Below are 22163 nucleotides of genomic sequence, written 5' to 3'. Positions count from 1 at the left end.
TCTACAGCAGTCTGCATGATGCTGTGTTTTAGATCTGTGGCTAAAAAAGTGTTGGTAACACACCGCTGCTTAAGCTGTTGCTGAAGAGTGCTTGCACAGCACTCAGGCTTTTTTGTTTCCTACTCTGTCCCCTCCCAGGGTTGTCTGGGGATGGGCAGGGGGCTGGGAGGAGACATTGCAAGGAGAGATGGCCCCACCTGGCCAGAAGTTTAGTCCACACCACTTAGTGTCATGCTCAGCAACAAAACTGGGGTAGGGAAAGAGGGAGGTGGGGAGTTTTGTCTTCCAAGGCAAACACTGTTCCATGACTAGCTGGGCATCAGTCTGCTTTTGGGAAGAGGGGAACAGCCACCTTTACATCACTGGCTCTTGGTTTCTGTTGTAATTTTCCCCCTCTTTTCCTGCAACCTAATCAAGTCTTTATCTCAAGCAATGAGTTTGCTTGTTTTTGCTCTCCCTATGTTCTCTCCCATTCTGCTGGGGCTGGTTAGGGATTAAGCAAGTGTGTGGGAATTTGACAGCTGGCTGGGGTAAACTCACTACAGATACCTCCAAAGAAAGATGTAGCTTTTGGAGACCTTTATCTCTCTTCATTGCAACCCATGTATTCCATCATCTTTGTCTTAAGAAACTACTGATTAAAATAATTCAATCAAAAAATCTGTTGTAGAAAACCCCTCTTTCCTGCTTTGGCCAAATCAGCCCATTTTCATGCAGTTTCGGTCTCATGTTGTTCATTCGTGCAATGGAGATCTGAGGTGGAAAGCCTATATAAATTTTACTGACATTGCATAGTAACTGGCTTGGTCTATCACAGCGAAACATTTCCAGGAAGTACTTACGCATTTCTGCAAACAGCTGCCTTCTTTCTGCCATGGTATTTCCTCTTTTCCCACAATCTTCAATCATTCTGGAAGACAAAATCATATGAAAACATTAACTATTATTCCCAGACTGAACATACGTACATAAGCATCTAAAATTGATCCCAAAGAACCTTTGAGGTTGACTGGTGCTCCACGTGTATCCGATGCCTTTTGCCAACCTCTCTGTGGCGTGGTTTGTATAGAACCTGGTCCCCAAACTGTCCTCCATTCTCTGGACTCTGCTTTCAAGCATTTGTTTCCCCCCCCCGCCCCTCTCTCCCAAAGGCAGTGTTCAGTTTTTCTGCTTGATGTAACTAACTGGCTTACATAACACGAGCTCTGAAATTCATTTTAGGCTTTCTTAAATAAGGAATCCTCAGTTTAAATTATGTAAGAAAGAAAAAATCATAAAAGATTCAGATATTATTTTATAGACTCTAAAACTATGTTCTAGCCAATTCTATGTGGAGGAGACAAAAAAAACAACAAAACAAAAACAGCAATTAAATCTCTACTCCATAACATAATGCATGTTATTTACCCAAGCAAACACTCTCCCAATATTCATTCAAATTCAGGACAGTATATCTCTGATTAAATGAGTTTCACAAAAAGTCTCAGAAGTAAGAGTATATTTTCCTTCTGTTTTCAGATTAAAAAATCTTTTTACTATTTTGAGGAGCACTACTGCTGGATAGAGCAGAGAGAAAAGTGACAGCTTTTCACAGCCAGCATTCAAACCATAAAAGACTAAAGCTTTCAGAGTGAAGATAAACATCTTTAGCAGCACTCAAAAAATTAAAAGTAGTGTCAGCATCACCACTTCCTATGGGTAATTACCCAGTCTAACCAATATCCTTTCCTGCCTGCCAAGTCTGGTTAGAACTTCTGACCTGCATTTTAATCTACATCCTTATGTCAACTAGACTGTGTAAAATAACATCACATTACCTAGGCTATAAGGGAGATGTCCTATAGAAGCCTGCAATCAAAAATATTGCACTGTTTCCCATAGTGAACATCCGTATGTATACAACAAGAAGGATAGCAGTATTGGATGCTGAAGCCTACCATCACCAAAGAAATCAAGACAGAAAACCAGCTTACTTCCCACAGACAGAAAGGCAATCACATAAGAGGTGTTTTGTTGTGTGGGACTTTTTTTTTTCCTTTCAAAACGCACTGTTCAAATGAAGTGGTGGTACATTATAATTGCCTTTTCCAAATAGCCTATTCAATTCTCAGAGTACTGATAAAGACTCTGTTAAAGTGCTATCCATGGTGGACACTTTGTGATGTGAGCAGCAGTCCCACTAGGAAGTGGACAAAGGGTATGGATGCAACCTCTTTGCAGGGATATTCAAGTTCCCCTCATATTCAAGCATGCTTTCATTTGTCTGGGAGTGACAGGAGTGTGTGGCATGGCATTAAGTCTGAGCTAACATATCCTCCCTTTCTGCAGAGATAACAGCTCTCAGCATAGGGCATCACCTAAGTGGTCACTCAGCCTCTGATCTGAGGTTGCTGGTGTCGTGCTAGCTTGGAGGTGTCAGGGAAGATTCAAACCTCCCTGCAAAATGAGATACCTCAAGATATGCCAGGCCCAACCAGCATCTTAATCAGACAACAAGAAGTAATAGATTTTTTACATGAATCAGCCTTAAATCTCTGCCCGTAAAAGATTAAAGGCAATATAGTTCCACTAACCATGGCTTGAGTTCCCCACTCCTGTTTTTAATGAGACTCATAGTAGGAGACAAATTTGCTATGGGAAATGACAGGATCTCATAGGACAGGTGGGTTAATAAAGCCCTTTGAAAAGATAACAACTTTTACTAGGCAGGGCAGTTGAGTGAATACTTCAGAGCAAACACAATTTTTTATTAATATTTATTGCTTCTAGAGTTGGTTATAGGCTACCTGTCTTTTCATGACTTCTCCTATATTCAGCATTATTCCACAAAAAATGTGCAACTTGTATTCAAACCACATACTACTTGTGTTATTTGACTGAGATTGGGTTAATTTGATTTTGACACATGGCTGACATCATCTTCCACTTCTTGACACAACTGACACTTAAATTTTACAGATGTTTCCCCTGTTAATAATTTGCTGTTTTCATTCCACCAATGTTCTCTAACATTTGTGAAGTAATTATTGGTCTCAGAGTGATTGCTACAAATTTTACTGAAAACATAAGGGGTGCAACTTTATTCTCATTTGCCTCATACTGCCACCTGGAGAAAAATATTCCTTAACTATTGCTTTTAAATATCTTGCAGAGCAAGGAATGTGGCTCACCTGTGACCTTATCCACCATGCAGAATTTTGCCAGTCAAAATGAAGTAACAAAAAATGTGTTTCAAATCATATATATCAAAGTACGTTTTCCACTTCCTTCAGAAAGCCAGTTCTAAAAGTGTCCCTTTATATTATAATAATTCTTTAACTGGTTTTCCATTTTCTGCAGTTCATCCTCCCTTTATTTTACTGTTTATATCTCCTCATATAAAAGCGTTCCCTGGACCTGATCATCATTTTTCAGAATGTCCCATTATCTTCTGAAATTGAATCACCCTTTTCACTGCTGGGGTTTATGGGGATTACCAGGCCTGACAAATAACTTTATATTTATAAACACACAACTCAGTTTCCTTGGAGAAGGAAGGAACTTCATATTTATGTTTTTAGGGCTCTTCTTGCACTAGGTATTTTTCAGATTTTAAAAGAGCCTTCACCCCAAATGACAATCCTAAAATTCTCTGTAAGAGGGTATATGTCATTAAGCTAATGAGACCATTAGTGGTGGCAGTATTTTCAGACAAATATATTCTATTCCTCTTTCCTACCTTTTCTGATAGAAGAAAAGTGACAGATGATGCTCATATATCAGAATATTGTTACTTCTGAGTTGCCATTGACAGGAATTCACTCAGCTGCATCTTCCAAGCTTTTCACATGCATTTTTAACTCCAGAATGTGCTACAGCCCAGGCTCAACTAATGCCATTAGATAATGGTGCTGGCATCTCCCCTTTCAGCCTTTTCCCCGTGACCCAGCTCACAGGTACACAGCTCTACTCTTCAACTCAGATTACAGACTCCTGCCTTGAGCCCATGATGTGTTCACCTCAGTCCCTGGGGTTGGCCCCGAGCTAATTAACTACAGTTCTGTTTCAATATTTCTCAGTTTGCTCACAGCACGTCATGTCACAGAAAAAAAAGTACAATTTGTTCTACACAAGAGAAAAGCAAATCACAAAGCAAACTGTAATGTGCTTTACAAAACAGAATACATTTCCAGAGACATAATTTTGAAAAATATTAATTAACATATACGTTTCTCATAGTAGGGATTAGATTGTATTTGTCTTCTATGAATTCTTTTCACTATCTTTTCCCCTTCACTTTTCTTCCCAGGAAATAGCTCCTCCACTGCAGGTAAGGAGAACACCTATTGTGCATCTAATTAAAATTCTAGTCACAAGCTAATTAGTAAGGTACCAATTAGAATGGTATTAAGGCTTCAGTATATTACAGACATTCCAAAGCAGAAATCCTTCCAAGCGTGAGGTTTCCAGCCTCTGAAAAAGATACTGTGAATGTTTTTACCCATGTTTCAAGCTAAAAACTTTTATGACATTAGTAGTGCTAGAAAGAAATTAATAAATAAATGAAGAATATAGTTTGACTTGGAATTATAGTTTGGAATTATTTTGACTACAATTTCATCTTCATGCTTATCATGTAGTAGAAGCATAATTGATCTATTTTTTAATATACTTTTCTGGTTTATAAAATGTGGGTGGAATATCATATAATGTGGATAAGGTGAGAACTAAATCCCTCATATATCTTTCCCTTCCTGTTGTGCTGTTTGGATTATGAGCACTGCAATAATCTCTCTCACAATAAGTGTTTTGTTTTTTTTTGTTTCAGTATTTATAGGGTAAATAATATATTTTATTAACCCCTACTATATGTCATTCTTTTCATAAATAGTGTATTTCCATTACATTTCCATTTCTTGAGCTATGTCTGTGCATGATAAAAGGAATGCATGCAACATTTAAATCATTAGCTCCAAAAAATCAATCTGTCCTGGTTTAGGCTGGAATAGAGTTAATTTTATTCCTAGTAGCTGGTACAGTGCTGTGTTTTGGTTTCACTCTGAGAATATGTTGATAACACAATGATGTTTTAGTTGTTGCTAAGTAGTGCTTACCCTAAGTCAAGGACTTTTCAGTTTCCCAGGCTCTGCTCCCAGTGAGCAGGTGCACAAATGGCTGGAAGGAGCATGGCTGACCCAAACTGGCCAAAGGGATATTCCATACCACAGAGCATCTTGCCCACTACATAAACTGGAGACAGTTGGCCAGGAAGTGCCAATAGCTGCTCAGAGATGGGCTGGGCTTCAGTCAGTGGGTGGTGACCCACTGCTTTGGGCATCACCTTGGGTTGTATCTCTCTCTGTGTCTTGTTATTATTACCTCTCTTGGTCTCACTATTATTAGTAGTAGTAGTAGTAGTATTATTAGTACTAGTATTATAATTATATTTTGCTTTGTTTCAATTATTGTTTGTATCTCAATTCACAAGTTTTACTTTTTTTACCCTGATTCTACCTACCACTGCAGGTGGGGCTGATGGTGGAATAAGCAAGAATTGCATGTGACTTTGTTTACAGCTGGGGCTAAATCACCACACCATCAAAAGAAGCAGTTGCCTACATGCCTGGAGAAGGCACTCCCCTCTGGAAAGCCCCACGCACGTCCCAGGAGACCGAAAAATTCCTGACCTGACATGTGCACACACAGTTTGATGGGTCTGACCAGTAGCCCCACTAGCACTTCCACAAATCCCCATCCCATTTTTCTGTGACAGATGAAGTGCCCCAGGGAGGCAGGATACATGCCAGTGAGGAAAACTGCCCACTGAAAATGATTAATTCTGGCATGACAAATGTATTCAAGTTGCACGTGATGGTTGTGATGCAGCCGGGCGTTTGAAAAAAGAGGCTCCCAATCCTGTACAGTAACACTTCTGACAGTCTTTCAGGCTGGATAAAAGTTGCTTTTCTGTTGAAGCAGGTGCATAGGAAACACCTCTCTGCCTCAGTCTAGTCCAGCTGGCGTGCTGGTGCCCTGAAACTCTTGGGAGCATTTTGGGACCCAAATAGCTGGAAGTTTTGCACCACAGGACTGGTAAACCCAACAGTATGTATCTCGAAATCACCTTTGGAAAGAGTACCACTACTTGGTAGAAAATATCAAGCATCCTTTACCTGAGCAGTCTGTATTTTCCTAATAAGGAAATCTCAAACTCCTGATATAGAAATAATTTTTACTTCCATGAAACAACAGAAATTCTCTAGTATGGTATCTGGATGGTATCTCTGGGAATTAGAAGCATTAAGATGCAGAGAAATGTTCTGGTTTCTCAGTGGCTACTTTTTATGCTGTTGACAAATCTGATGCTATTTCCTATGCAGGTGGTCAATATTTAAACCCAGCTTTGAGCAGACAGCAGTACCATTTTTCAGAAGCAGAGGCTTCTTGTCTGCCATTGCTTCATACAGTTTTATCTAAATGCTTTCCATACATAACAAGCTGCTGTTTCTTTTCAGGATTTACCAGCATCAGAAATTGAGAATTATGGAAATGAAAGAGCCTGCTAGGGTCTATCTAACAGTGACTTTATGAGGAACTTAAAAGCTGTAGTCAACATCTAGGATTCTGTTCATGCAGGATTCGTGGCAATGTGAGAGATGAGGTTTTCCACCGATCTTTTGTTTTCTCCTGTTTTTTCCAAATTCAGCTGTGTTAGGCAGATTCTGCTCTGCTAATTGGAACAGTTATGGCTACTTACTTCAAAGTGAACTTGGACTGGAGAACAGTGAGTTAAAAGGGACAGCGAGTGCTGGCTAAAACCTTATTTCTGACATCACCAACCTCAGCAATGCTTGTAGATAATAATAAAAATCCTGAAGGGCTATTTCAGAGCCCTCTTCCCCTTAATGGATTTATTAGTGCCTTATGAATGTCTTGTTCCACATGTTCTAATGAAGCAAGTCCCTAATAGGCCTCTCTCAGCTTTACATTCCAGGACTAATCATTGGCACTGTAATAAAATTGGTCAATGCTCTTTCCTGAGGCTAGATATAATTGCATTGAGCTTACAAAGTGTGCTTGTATTCTATCTAGATGAGATTTTTACAGTGAAGAAAGAAAACAAAAGCTACTGCTAAGTTCATCTCCAACATGAGTCTCAGCAAGTCTGATTCTTCTCATTTTTGTCGTTTTTTTCAATTTTAATACCACCAAAGAAACTGAAATTCTCTCTTGATTTATTCCTTCAGTGAAATGTGTTTTTGTTTTTAAGAAAGAATTTTCCAACATACTTTTCATCAGCTCCCCTTTTGGGAGTTTTGTATCCTTAGTAGGAAACTCAAAAATACTTAATAATGCACCCACTGCAACTCATTTCCATAACGCACAGTCTTCAAGGAAGTTCGAATGCTATGCAAACCTTATCTCTCAGGTCTGAAAAACAAGTGTAAAGGGATTAACAAAAAAAAAGAAAAAAAAAAGGCAGCATAATTCTGAGACAGAAAATATGAACTTCTCTTAAAGAATCTTACTAGTCCAGACATGAAAGACATATAAGAAAATGACTACTTGACGCTTAAAATATACATGTGAAACTTTAAAAACTGTCTTACAGGCATTGCTTAGAAAAATTTTTCTAGCCATGCTCTTTTTGAGTCAGTCTTCTTGATACTACAAGAAACTACTGGATGAAATATGGAAAGAAAGCTAATGTGCAGTGCTTCAAATATTTTTAATCTTCAAATAGTTTTCATCTTTTAAGGGCAAAAGATTATCCAATAAAATACTTTTGGTCACCTCCAAAAATTTTTTCTACAGGGCTTCACTGGCATCACTTCTCATAAACATTAGGGGTTGGTTCCAGCTAACTGCTATAGATTTAAATGCATCATTTCAAAGTTCTATTAAAATGCAATTAAGAAGTTGTATTTTGTCTAAATTTTATTAAATATTTTAAAACAATAAAGAAATGTCAATTTCCTTATATATACGACCCTTCAGAGCCTTAGTTCAACTAAGGGGTAGTTGGAAATAACCTCCACTAATAGTCATTTCTTTTTTGTTACTCAAAACACATTCCAGGAAAAGAAGAAGCCCCCAGAACTCAGACGCTAAAGCTTATGATATACCAATACCAAATCTGATTTGTCTGATATATGAATATTTTTGTGGAGTTTTCCCATTAACTCATTTTGGAGCTGCTTTTCACTGACATTGTAGCTTTTCCTTCAAAATATTTTTTTTTTTAAACTATTTTTCTAAAAGCCAAAAACAATAAAGAATGGATGACCTTTGAACACTCAAATATGCAGTTCTACTTCTTTCAGTTGGTTAGAGACAGCATAATTCACAGAGAAAACTGTAATGAAAATCAGTGGATAAAAAATTATAAGGACCTTATCACAAGAAGCATTTAATTGATAATCTGATACATTGGTAGTCTGGTCCTCTTTCTATTTGCCATTGTAGAGGCAAAAAGGAGGTTGCAGGATTTCAAATATAATTAAACTCCTACTTAGTCAAAGGGATCTTTCAGTTCTTCTTGTGCTGCCATAATTAAACACAAATTCATTTGAGAGTAAGCTATCAGTGATACAATTGTGTTAGGACGCATTTCTTGGCTTCTGCCAATTTTAATAATACAAGTTGTCCGTTTTTGTAAATACAGATTTGATGATTATTTGCTGTAGGACAGTAGGTACTTTCATGTCCTCACAATTAAAAAACCATCTAAATAAACCAAATGCTAGCTGCAGGAGAAAATGCATTCCTAGGCAGTTGAAATTATTGAGATCCTTCACATGTACTAGGAAAATCTCACTAAAAGTAAGTACTGTGAGTGGTCAAACAAAATAGTTAATAGAACTGCTACTTACCTGATGAAAACTTTTGGCACCCAAAAAATTAATGCAATAGTCACTGATTGAGAGAAGTTGAAAAAAAAAATCTTAACAGCTAGGAAGTTTTCCATAATACAACTGACAACCAAGAATTATTAAGCTTTTTTATCTTTATCCCTGAAACAGATACCTTTGGGTTTTTTTCACTTTTCAATTTTCTGAAATGCTACAACAAACAGATTTATAGAAAAGAAAGTCTGAACTGTATCTAAACAGCACAGCTAAAAAAAGATCTTTAAAAACAATCCCATGGAATTTCAAGTCTCTCCAGATCTATCTGCCAGAAAGGTAGAAAGTAAATTACAAATGAAAGAACGATGAGGCACTGATGAAATTGTTCACATATACTCTTTCATAGTGGTAGCTGTCAATCTGTCTTGAAACTCAGTGAGAGCATGCACTAGGACAGAAGAATGGTACTAGGATAGGAATTAAGGCATTCAGAAACATATCTGGGTTAAGTATATACCTTCTGAGACAAAGAAAGCTTTGATTACTGAGTCTGTATGAATCTCACACAGAGAAAAATCACATCCTTAAAGCAAGTAGGAGCAGCCTCCAGGCTGATCTAATTAATATCTGAAGAAGGCATTTTTAGCAATTAGCTGCTGTCAGGGCATAAGGAAATGCAAGATTTTATCTTTTTTACCTGGCCATAACCCTTCTGTGAGTGGCCTGATGACTCGGCTAAGAGGGAAACTGGATTGTTTTGGTGGCTGCATTCAAATGATGATGCTTTGAAAGCAATGTCAACGTGTCAACTTTAATTCTGTTTTCAAGTACCAGATCTCATTAAAGGTCACACCTCTATGTCTCTAATTTTGTGGAGTTAAAAGAAGTTTCACGTGCATTGTTACAATGATTTCACTAGGCAACCTTAGCTATAAAAAAGTTCAATCCTCAAGAAACTCAGTTAAGATACTAACTCTCCCCAAGTCAGAATGACTCAGATCAGGGTCTGTACATTCCTGTTGCTCAACTGCCTGCCTGCATACCCATGAATAACCACACAAGCAATACAGCAATACAGTCATTAAACACAGCAGAAACAGAACAGGTAGGCTGGCAGTACCATGTGACAACAGAAGAATCAGCAGGAAAAGAAAAGCAATGAGACGTCTAAATTTGTATAAAACTTAAATTACAAGAAATTACAGGTAAATACAAAAATTTCTGAGTCTCCTAATGATGAATACATAGAAATGCAAAGATGGGCTCCAGTTCAACAAAAGCTTTCTTTAATTTGTCCTTATCCTGCAAAACCTTTACACAGACGCTGAACCCAAAGCATATGCATATGATTGAATTCTATTGTGATTACTCTACTTAGCCAAAGAGGAATGGGCTGCTGAACTGGACTCAAAGGTTTTCTATTAGTTCTTAATAAAAGTCTAACCAAAAAGGGCAGCCTAAAACCAGTAAGTTATATAAAAGGGAATGTACTTGGAGGCGGCATCTCAAGGAGGAGTCAGTATCTCCCCAACAAAGACAAGCTTTAGTCACGTAACAGAGAACACAGCTCCTCTGCATGTGATGTGGAAGTTTACAGAGTACTGAGGTCACTTTGAAAGCAAAAGGAATTAAAGAATTAAGGAGAAGGGCATTAAGAAACAGAAGAATCTTTCACCCCTTCAATCTTTCTCTTCATTATTTGGATGTGTGTTGAGATGCTATTCATGACACTCTTATATAAGTAAATTACAAAGAGAACTACACTTTATGCCAGTTGCTACATCACTGGTTATTCCTAAGGTATCCCACAACAAAGGTTAGCAAGCTTTTCTTTTCCTAAACTGTCTTTGATGCAAATGTATTCTGTCTTTGCCTTCAGCAAATTTAAGCCTCACTTTGCTGGAGTACTCTCATACACTATTATCATACCCTTTCACATTAGTCTAGCTAATTTATTTCAGTGATTAAAAAGGTGCAGCTATTAACTTGGAGCAGAAATTTCTGCAAAACTATCCTTTTAATAAATAGCAAGTTAGGCAACTTATGTCATCTCCAGAACATCAACATGTTAGACTTAAGGCTGTGGAGAGCTGTAACAACTTTAAACAATTCAAGGAAAAACCCCATCTTTATTTCAACAGGTAAAGGATGATAGGAAATTAAAGCATATGCAAGCAAAAAAATATAGGCAGCTTGATACGCACTATGAGCTACTTTATTTTCTCAAATAAAAAACCTAATATAACAAATTACTTTTAACCTAATTAAAATCTGACATTATTTTATTAGGCAATATCATTATTACAATAGCATACAGAAGAAAATGAAATAAAATATAATTATGGAGCAAATAGTCTTATATACTAAGCCAGAACAGAAAGCTAATGCTTGAAATATTAAATTCCAAGATAATAGCTGATGATGTTTGTAAATGGACACAACAGAAACAGGGTGCTACACGTGATTCACTCTTTTGGGTCTCTCCTCTCAGATAATGAACATTACCTCTAACATTGGTAGGACCTTGCCAAACTCAAGTTAGCGTTGTACGTGGTTGAGAGGAAAATTTTAATAAAACAGTATTAATTATATTGCAAAAAGAACATTCAGATTATAAAAATCCCTCTAATGCTGCATAAACATTTCAGCTACTAGAAATGGTCTTGTAAGCAGACTCTTGTCTAGAGAAATTTCAGTGCCCTGAATTTACCTCTCCCATGACAAGAAGGGAACGTGAAGAAAGCCAAGGGGAGCACATGAAAGCCCAGAGGAAGCACATCTAAGCAGGCTAGCACTTACGGCTGCAAAGATTCCTGATGTGCTTTGAAATCCCCAAATGATTGTTTAAAGATTTTGCTTCATGTAAAATGAAGTAGATTACTTCTTAGAAACACTCATCTAAGGGTAGTCAAGACAGAAGACACACTCCTACACTTGAAGCATTGCTCTACAAGGCACACAATGCATCAACTTCTGTGGAAAGATGATATTTGTATCGTTAACAACAGGAAATAAGAGGTGCCAAAACAGGCAAGACACCATCACACAGCACTGTATGTTACCTTCACCCAAAGATTAAATGTCCTCAAACTAATTTTTCAACACCCCCTTCCTTTGAAAAGATCTCATCTTCCTCCTAACACAACACAGCAGTTCTAGGAGAACACCTCAAACACTCGAACACTCCAGAGAGAAACTCAATCACTGAACTATGAGCTGTAAAGGTGCCATTCCCAAGATCGACCACACTTGAGGAGTTATTTCACAAAGACCTGTCAACAACACTCATCAGACATCAACCCTGAGAAGGCCTCACAGCTGGCAGGAGAAGAGGAAGGGATGGTCAATGTGAAGGCACAAAGATCCTACAGAAAAGCATGGGGCACTAAGGCCTCTAGCAGCTTGCAAGACACAATATAACCTTGGACAGAGAATACCAATGCAAACTGTTACAGCCAATTTTTATGTGAAATGTACTGGTTCTGAGCAGATGAAACACTTTACAGATGCTTTCAGTATGAAGCACTGACCACACACAGCCACGTACCACAGCAGCCCAATGGCCGGGTGCTTGTTGCTGCTGCAGGGGCAATTCAACTAGGCCACAAAAGCTAGATCATTATATGAATTCTTGCAGAGAGCAGTACCAGCTACAGGCCTGGATTTTGACAAGAAAAACGGTCTTGAATTCACTGCCACAGTGTCAATTTTCCTGGGCAATTACAGCCCCCTCCACCCTGAGAGGACTCATGCACAACCACCCATTCTCTGAGCCAGCAGCCAGCTCTCCTGAGTGATGCTCCAGCCACGTGCCAAACCACTGCTGTTGGAGTGGCCACCAGCCTACTCCAGAGAGCAACAGAAACTGGCTCTAAGTTTCTAATCCACGTGAGTTACAAGTGCCACACCACTGCCCGGGCAAAACCATGTCCAATTTGATTCTGCTGATAAGTGGAAACAATCCTTAAATTGGTTCAGAGGTATCTAAATTGAAAGCATTTGAGTTGGTAATAAGCAGATTTGAGCTAAGCTGGTTAATGATATTTGCAAACAAGAATAAGTACATTCGCACCTCAGGTGTCATTTGCTTAATTCTGAGACCATGTCTAATATTCTTCTGGGTACTCTGGCAAGAAAGCAGCAGTGTATTTTTGGTTTGCCTTATCAAATGCATCACATCAGAGTAGGAAGCAAGAGACCTTCTCCTTCTGTTTGGCTCTGGTTCAACTACACTCAACTATTACATTCTAGTTTAGGCACCAAGTTGTCTGGGAGCCATTGACAGAGTGCAAAGAAAGAGGCGGAGAGATGGGAAAACACTCAAGAGGACTGAGGCTGGAGAGTCTGATTTCTGAGAAGGAAGTAACATCAAATCTATACAGTTTTGTTAAATGCTGATGAGCTGGGAATAAAACAGCTATCTGCTGTTCATGTTGGGGAGAGAATTATAAGGTGTGATATACAGGGTTTAATTAGGAATAACAGGAATAATATTTAAACACAGAAAATGTCTGCTCTCAACAGGGGAACTCTGAAGTGAAAGATGTATGAGGTTGTAGACAGCCTCTCAAGAGATATGGTGAATGCCCTACAGCCTGTGGCTTTTAAAACTATCCCAGTAAATCTTTTGAAACATATATTGCATGCCCAATGCTCTTTTCAATGAGGTGAAAAGGAGACTCCACATGTATTTCTGGATGAGAATCTCAATGGTATAAAACAACATGTAGTAGAGTTTTTATCAGCAGAGGCTCATCTTGCATTCCTCACTTGTGGATATGTTTTTTTCCTCCTACATATTTCATAATTTAGTTTCTTAAACATAGAATGTTCAAAATAGACTATTTCAGCAGCCACATCCTACTCCCCCATTGCTCTTTCTGCCTTCACTATTATCTTTGTTTTGTCCCTTCTCTCCCAAAGCATCCATTTGCCTCTACTGACTTGTGATTTCTCAGAGTTTCCCTGTATTAGATCTTGGGGTTGTGATGCCCAACAGCAGAGTGCTCAGTGACATCTTACCCACTTTGCTTCTTGCCTTAGTCCTGTGAGTGTTACACAGAGAGCAAAGAAAGCGAGCAAACCATGCAGCTGGATTTTGGGCACTGGGCTCAGATCTCCCTTGTGTTCAAGAGATGCCAAAGGCTGACACATGAAAAATACAGAAGAACTGACAAACACCCCCATCACTTGGGACTGAGATGACAATAACTCCCGATAGAAAAGTGAAATTCATTGGAGACACAAGCTGACTGTGACCAGTGTTAGAGTTGCTGGGAAGCTGCCCCTCCCTTAGAAAAAGGGGCTGGCAAAGTCTTTTGGCACAAGTGCCTTCTCAGGTGTTCTTCACCTGCTACTAGAAGTAGTGTGAGTGGGCAATATTTTTGGACTAAATTAGCTGGTATTTAACTGACGCAGGAAGGCTGACAACAGGCCTTTTCAAGCTTTACCTGAAATAAACACTTTCCGGCTCAAAAATTTCCATTTCCAAACCCCAGAGAGACAAAAGATCATTCTGTTTTCTCAATCCATTGCTTATTGACTCAGGTTATCAGTTATCTCAACTGATTTCAGCTCTTCTAATACCTGCATTTCACTACAGATGCCCAGAGGCAAAGGGTACTTAGGAATTAGAGGTGTGAATTAATTTCCAGAGGCACTGCAACAGATTTAACAAAATCCATTGGGTAAATATTTAGCTGCAGGCTTGGTTTTAATCCTATGAAATTGTGTTTTACAACACAAATGAATAGAAAAGGGGACTTGAAAGAGTCAGAGAGGCAGATTTTTCCCAGTTGCATACAATTTTACTTTATTTTTTATTTACCATTTTGCCACTCGATCCTACTTTCAAAGCAGTTAGAGAGCACAAACACTTTTGCTGCAGTCTTGAAATATTTGGCAAAGGCCTTTGGGATTCCCCTGCATATACATCTTCATTCTCCAGCTGAGGAGGAGCACTGAAAGGATTTCCAATGGCAGTCTCCAACGCCAGGAGGTTTGTTCATATCAACTGCCAGTCGTCCCCCACTATCATCCTCATTGTTTAATGCTGTACCCTCTAATGCACAGCATCACAGAGATTTGGGAGAGACAGAAGAGCATTACAGGGTAGCACTTCTGTAGGTAGTATTTGCAGTCAGTCCTATGAGCTTGCTACACCAGCAGGGCTGCCCAGAGCAGAAGCCCCAAAGGGTCCATGAGAAGCCTGGAGGCTGATCCTTTTCTATGTAGCAGAAGCCCTGGAATTCTCTCAAAAACACAGTTTCTGATAGAGTCCATCAGCATGCAAAGGTTTTAGGATAGCAATCACGTAGCTATAAATAACCTGGCAACATTAATAAGGTCAAAATAATGGGGGGAGAGAAACAATAACAGGATCCCCTCACACTTTAGTTTCATCCAAGATCCTCCTTTTTTGATAATCATGTTAGGTATGTAAGAAACATACTCAAGGTTAAGACACAAATAACTAAAACTCATCAGATCATTTCAGAGTGTTCTGCTCAAATTGTTCTGACTGAAATAGTGTCACTCTCTTAAGAGGGACATTAGAAAACATCAAAAAGATTGCATGTTTTTAAGACTATATATTTATAAAACTGTGAAAATACATACACATAAAAAAATATAAACTAATGTACTTAAAAGAGTTGGAGAATCAACATTTTTGAGGCCCTGGAATTTGCTAAATCTGTCAGCAACAGTTTGTGACATAAGTGAATTCTTGAACACTGCCAAAAATTCAGATACCGGAACAGTTTTATGTGAGCTACTAAGAAGAGGAAGAATATTGAGCACCAAATCCAGTGCTTCACATCTGAATGCTTTCTGTTCACCTCTGAAAACAGAAAAGCCAGGCACAAACATTTTTAAAACACTGGCACTGTATCCAACTAGAATATTGTATTTGCTAGGATCAAAATGACACATCACGTAATCTTAGTCCTGACTGCTCAGTCCTTGACATGGCAACGGATTAGAAAAACAGTGAATACACTACTCTCTCAAATGTCTAAGAAAAAGATGTTCCCATTCTCCTCATGCACACCAAACAAACAGTGGTCACATCTGCACAGATTTTGTTACATCAGGATAAAGAAAATGTTCATTTTATATTTGTTTCCCCATGTTACAAACATTGACTGCAAAGTAAGTTAACACCTGAATGTTTATGGGATAGAAAACCATATAAAATTAAACTTTTTAAGCTTCCCAGAGGCAATACCTACTCAGTATAATTTTTTCTTCTCTACTTCTATGCATGAAAAAGATTGCTATACACATTTTCAGTCCTTCCAGGCAAAACACAGCATCTGGACCATCTCTGGCCTGGTACAAAGGTATTTTAATTGCTCCTAAAGTCACCAAGCATCAAACACAAACTCCAATATATGCATCAATTTATGCTGATATTTATGGGCAAAAAGTACAGATTTGGAATGAAAGGGGCCTTAAGGTATACTTTTCAGCCTTTTTACAGGATGACTTTAAAAAATAAATTTTTTTTTCCTTGTTTTTTGTTTGTTTGTTTGTTTTCCTCTGTAAACAATCCTCTTACATTCCACGTAGGTAATTGTATGGGAAAGTAAACATTCATCTTTTAAAGGAAAGGGTTTAGGCTTCTTCAGAAGCTGAGACAAAGCTGCCTGAATGATGGAAGAGCAGGCACTTGGATTTGCATTTGATGGCTTCTAGGTAGTTACCATGAGTCCTGGAGCAAAATATTCTGGTGACTTTCTCTTGTCTGGAACGAACACTGAATTTTATTTTGAAAGCATGGCATCCTGCTTCTCCCTTGAAGATACCCACTGTAAAATGCAATAGTACTTGCTGTCTTCCTTGCAGGCCCCCAGGTAATCTCCCTCAGCATCAACACCTGGGACAAGGCAGATGTAACACTGCTCCTCTAATTTCTGTCACTGAGACAAAGGGCAAAATTAACATCTCTCCATAGAAACAAACACTTCTAAAAGTCAGAAGCCATTTACTTTGAGTATTGCTATCGTTTAGCTTGCTGTAGACTTACTCCCTTGAGCTGATATCCAACAAAAGCTGCTACAACAATATCCTTTCTCAAATGCAGCCTGCACAACATCTTACAGAAAATGTCTTCTGCAGAACTCAAAGCCCCAGTAAAGATGTCTAAAATCTCTCCCCTTAATAGTGGCCACCAAAGCCTCTTGAAATCTACCTGGAGTTTTTTCTGCAGCCCTGCCAAGTGAAATACCCTCTTGTCTGTGGACAAAAGGCACTGGGTGATGTCTGCAGCCATGCTTGGCCTTCACTGACTGATGCTTCTCCACTGCTGGCATGCCAGCTTTCCTATAGGTCATGAACTTCAGAGTGGCTCTTCTACAGCATGGTACATTTAGAGCAAAAAAAACAGAATAGAAAGGGTGTATATGTCTGCAAGAGAAAAAAAAATCTTCTCTTGAAATACAGAGTTTAATCTCAGTTCCACTTAAATCAATGAAAAGGCTTGCAATTACTTCAATGACAATGAAGTCAATTTTGCCAGGAATTTACCTATGTTTAATTTTAGCCATTAGATCTTGTGTTTTCAAAAGTAACCTATGATTCAGGATACTTCTATTTCTGGATATATAGTAAGATGTCCATTAGATGTCCACTTTCACAGAAGAGTTCTCATTCTATCCCAAAAGATCAAGCTGGGCAATGAAAATAAACACTATCCTTTGAAAACAGTCTCGTCTCTATGTTTGTTTATTTTGTAGTGTTGCAGTGTTAAAATTAGAATGCTGCAAGGTTAAACTGTAATGTGATCAGATTCAAAATCAAGGGGAAGCCAAGACAAAAGAACAGCAACACCAGAAATAACAACTGATAAGAGATGAATGACGGCAGTGTGAGGATCAACAATCACTTCTGCTCTTTAGTCACTGTGAGGTTCTCAATGAAAAAAGTGGCTTTTGTCACAAACAACAGCATCATCCAGGAGTGGCACATGTGAAACAGTCACTAATGGAGACTGAGTAGACCATTTAATTAGCTCATTTTTTCCCCCACATCATTATCCACTTTAATAACTTTGGATTTAAAATAACTTATTTAAAATAATGCTGCTTTTACAAAGATAGGGAAGTAACCTAATGATCTTGAGGTAAAATTTCTGTCCCTGATTCCAATGAAAGTAATCTATCCCTTAGCTGTCCAGAATTTTGACATGAAAAGTGTAACAAGCAAACAGTGAATATAGAAAAAAGAGGAGGAAAAGACACAGAGTTTGCATGGGACACTTCCAGAAGAGAAAGGTTTAAAATATTCTCTATCCTTATGCAATAAATCAAAGAAGGGAAGGGGAGGTTATTTTAAAATGTGGGCATAACAACTAAAACTCTTCCTCTTGGCCTGCAGGTGTTTTTATGGACCAGTCATGGCCTGTTCTGCCTCCAGCATATCAATGGGACCCTTCTATTTGCATCTGATCACCTGTAGTGGAAGGGAAAATGGATTAGCATCTTCCCAGGCAGAATGTACTTAAAGCCCTGGTATTACTTCCCTAAAAGATCAGTTTCAGAAACCAGAATGGGGCTTCAGATTTTTACTATCCCCTTCCAGAAGGTACAACTGCATAATATAAATGCCCTAGCTTAACAGTTAATTCAAGATCAAAAAGATGATTATGAAGACATATTCTCTCATGTGGTAGCGCTCAATTTAAAACACACCATGTAGAGTATTTTATTTCTGTTAGAAATTACAATTTACACTTTAGGTTTATGGACAGCAGGAGGGCATTTCAGCTAAACAGAAAATATACTACTTTTTTTTTTTTTTTTTTTACAAACTGGGGACATCATTGCAATGTTGTCCTTATGCTATTTCAACTTTTTATTATCCTGATTTTGGTTAGAATTCAAAATATAGTCATATGAACTTAGTAAAAGAGAGAAAAAGCCCTTTCTGCTCCTTGTCTCGCTATTTTCAGATCTGTAGCTGTTCTCTACACTGCCAAGTCAAACCCCAAAGCAAAGAAAATTTTCTGAACTAATTGCACTGGTGGACTGCTGAAAAAAACCCGTTTTATTTCCTCGGCTTTAGAAAGACAAATGGGAACAAAATGGCCTGGCTACATTCTGAATTCACTTTCTGGAAGGATTTCTTTGTACTTCACCCAAAACTTAAGGGCCTGGGATGTTCTGCTATTCAAAATGTATTTCTGAACTGCGAGAGTTATTTCTGCACCTACATGATAGGTTTTTGCCTTACAAAAAAAGGACTCATACAATTTCAGTAGCTTAAAATCACATCTCTCTCTCCATGCAGCTCAGTTAAATATGCTGAGTCCCTTGTTTAACTGAGAGATAGCAGAGAGCGGGCAGGAAAAAAAGCCCTGCAAAGAAAATTCTTCACTGTTATCCATACACAGTCCACATGTGTGGAGTTACAGTCTCTCCTGCAAGCAAGATCCTCCAGGCCTGAAACCTCCCAGAACTACTGCAAGCCTGAGCTGGTGATACTCCAGCTCAAGGGAATCTGCCTCACTGCTTCACCCAACTGGGTGTGCTTGATGGTTTGATGGCACAACGTTTCCTGTTGCAGCCAGCTGTTTGCTTTAAAACCATTAGAATAATTACACTTAGGCTCTTAAAAAACAAAACTGACCCCAAATAAATAATTATTTAATTCTGCTTTTAGTCTTTCAGGTTATTTATGCAATTTACAGACTTTTATATTACTAACTTGGAGGAAAAAAACAAACCCTACTAATGGCTACCTTAAAACATACTCCGTTTATTTTCTAGTCATGGTTCACTGTAATAAATTCAGTCTATAAAGAAGACTCAGCACTGAGGTGCAGCAACAACACGAAAATGAAGGCATGTCAGGAGCTGGTTTCATAGCCTTACATATGGTCCAGCTGTAAGACAAGGTTTCCTCTTTCACAAGCAGGCAGTGCCCTGTCTCTGTGCTCACAATCTCCCATTGTCCCCCTCTGTCATGCACCCACAGATTCTCCTTTCCAGAGATCATTGTAAAGTGTTCAAGGTGAAGAGAGCACCACTGCTCTGTAACACATTATCCTGGCAGTTAGGGAAGGGATTTCCAAGTCTCCAGCACAAAAGCACTTAAGGGTACTTCAGAAATAATATGAGAGAGAAGGGAGTGACAATGCAGACGAGGGAAGGCAGTGGAGATACCAAAGGAGAAGGGAAATACAGAGAATGTGCAGCCTGGGAGCTGAGGGGTTCCTATCAGTGCCCTTCACATTTGCAAGTATTTTCAAAGCCCACAGAAAACAGTGAATTGTACATTTGCATACAGAGTTTTCAGAGGTCAACAGTTACATTTCTAACAGGGAACAAACACAGCAGGCTTACGGAATAAAACAAGAACAGGTATTTTCAGTCAGCCTGCTGATGGACAACACATCAGTTTGAAGCAGTGCACCAGAGAAGTATTTGGGCACCTGCTGGATGGCTGCTGGACGGGAGCTGTGTGTGCACTGCTCAGGAAACAACAAATGGCTAGTAGGGTATCATCATAATCAAACAGTAACTCTTTTGCTTCGAGGCCAAAGGACTAGGCTTTGTTTCTCAAGCCACAGGAAGCAGCACATTTAAGACGTTCAGGACTGATGCAGTTAGCTACAGGGTAGGATAATATTCTTTGAAGATCGCTATGGCCACACTTCCAGTGAAACAAGAGGCATATCCTCCCCTTTGCATCCACATCATTGCCCAAGACTACCAATGTCTTCCATCCTGCAGAGCTGCTAAGATGTGTAAACTCACAAAACCATGTATTGAGGTGAAAGTCCCTTTCCCACAGGTCACAAACTGGTGCTTTTGGTATAATCCCAGTACATCCACCTGTATAACTGGGACAAATGCTGTAAGGTGAAAATTACCTACCAAGATGTGAAGAGAAGTTTGAACGCCATAAAGCCAATGAGGTCTAACTGGATACTTGCCACAGATTAAAAATTACCATAGTTTCAAGACCTCAGTGCTTAAGTGTATTCCCTAAAGCCTGATGATGGAAATCCTCTCAGGAAACTAATACAGGGGATGAAGTAGAATTTAAAATACTCTATTAGTGGAGGGGGGGAAAATCCATTTGTGTTGCTATTTAGTGCCGTAATGTTGCTTTGAGTAGGGAATCACACAATACCATTTTTATTAAAGCTTAGATGTTTTCAAACATAAACTTCTTTGAAATAATCCAATTAAAGCAGTTTTTCATGTTTATATATGTTAAACATACTCCAAATAACATGTGTTACTCCTTAATTTGGAAATTATTGCAGTACTTGTTATGTCTAAAAACCACATTTGTATTCATACAGATGAAGTTTGACCAGTTAAATTTCGGTGTTACTATTGCTGTTAAATTTGCCCCCCAGATTAGGAATACAGTTTGACCGTGCTATTAAATTAGCCACCCTCAGAGAGCCAACTAACTGAAATATGGTTTCTTCCAAGAAATCTGGAAAGGATCACCCTTTCCCTTTCCTGCAGTTCCTGACCCCTTTTCAATTAGAGAAAAGAAAAAGCAGACAGATTTCTCTAACAACTCTTCCTGATGAGGATCTTGATCATTCTCAAACGGTCCACAAAGAAGACAAGAGAATCATATGATTGTCTCCTGTTAGGTAGAGGATCTTACCAGTGTTTCCAGCCCCAAGCATTTGTACAATCTAAGTTCTTTTTCTTGACACCTTTGAGGACTTCATTGTGCTCATAAATCTTAAAGAACTGTAAAAGAAACTGGTGACTGATAAGAAATCATAAAATAATTGGTGTTTAGCTACAGAAGAACGTTCCTTATTTTGGAAATACGCTCTTACAGACTACTGTTTTTGAGGGTTATTAGTGGGTATTTACCTTTTGAATACAAGTACATTTACTTATGTGTCTGTGGAAATAGATGCACAACTTTTTTTTGTCTTAGTTCTGTAAATATTCAATTAAATGATGGAATATTGAATATGAATAAACATTTAAACTGAAACAAATTAACTGTGCCAGTGCAATATTTCCGTTTCCATTAACCTTTTAATTTAAATGTTCATCTGCCTACTTTCAATATAATTTAAGGCTGGTAAAAATCCAAGAAATCTTAAATATAAGTGAAAGATAGCCTGACTAGAATGATAATAAATCCTTAGGTGAGATGTCAGCAATGATTTTCTGAGCAAATTGACAATAAAGAAGGGTGATGCATTTATGAAGCCTAGGGGTTAGGAAAATGAAAAAAACCCCTCCACTCTTTTTTTCTGCTTTGCTCTGCTAACTTCAGCAGAATTAACAGTCAAGATGTTCCCAGTTTTCCAGTATTAGCATTCCTCAGTGCACCCTCAGCTTCAGT

General features: G+C 38.5%; 1 protein-coding gene across 22 annotated transcripts in view; it reads right to left on the bottom strand.

Annotated features, from left to right (window-relative positions):
• Positions 1-22163, bottom strand: part of DTNA (dystrobrevin alpha) — a 221150-nt gene that overhangs the window by 95197 nt on the left and 103790 nt on the right. For all 22 annotated transcript variants that reach the window (XM_015617773.3, XM_015617774.3, XM_015617785.3 and 19 more), the window contains one exon: positions 843-910. In XM_015617773.3, coding sequence (XP_015473259.1) covers positions 843-909 — 67 coding nt within the window. In that variant the 5' untranslated portion in view covers position 910. The remainder of the gene's footprint in view (positions 1-842; positions 911-22163) is intronic.

Source organism: Parus major, chromosome 2 (assembly GCF_001522545.3).
Source record: "Parus major isolate Abel chromosome 2, Parus_major1.1, whole genome shotgun sequence".
NCBI lineage: Eukaryota > Metazoa > Chordata > Aves > Passeriformes > Paridae > Parus > Parus major.
Note: the sequence above shows the minus strand (reverse complement) of the source record. Positions and strands in the feature narration are given on the sequence as shown.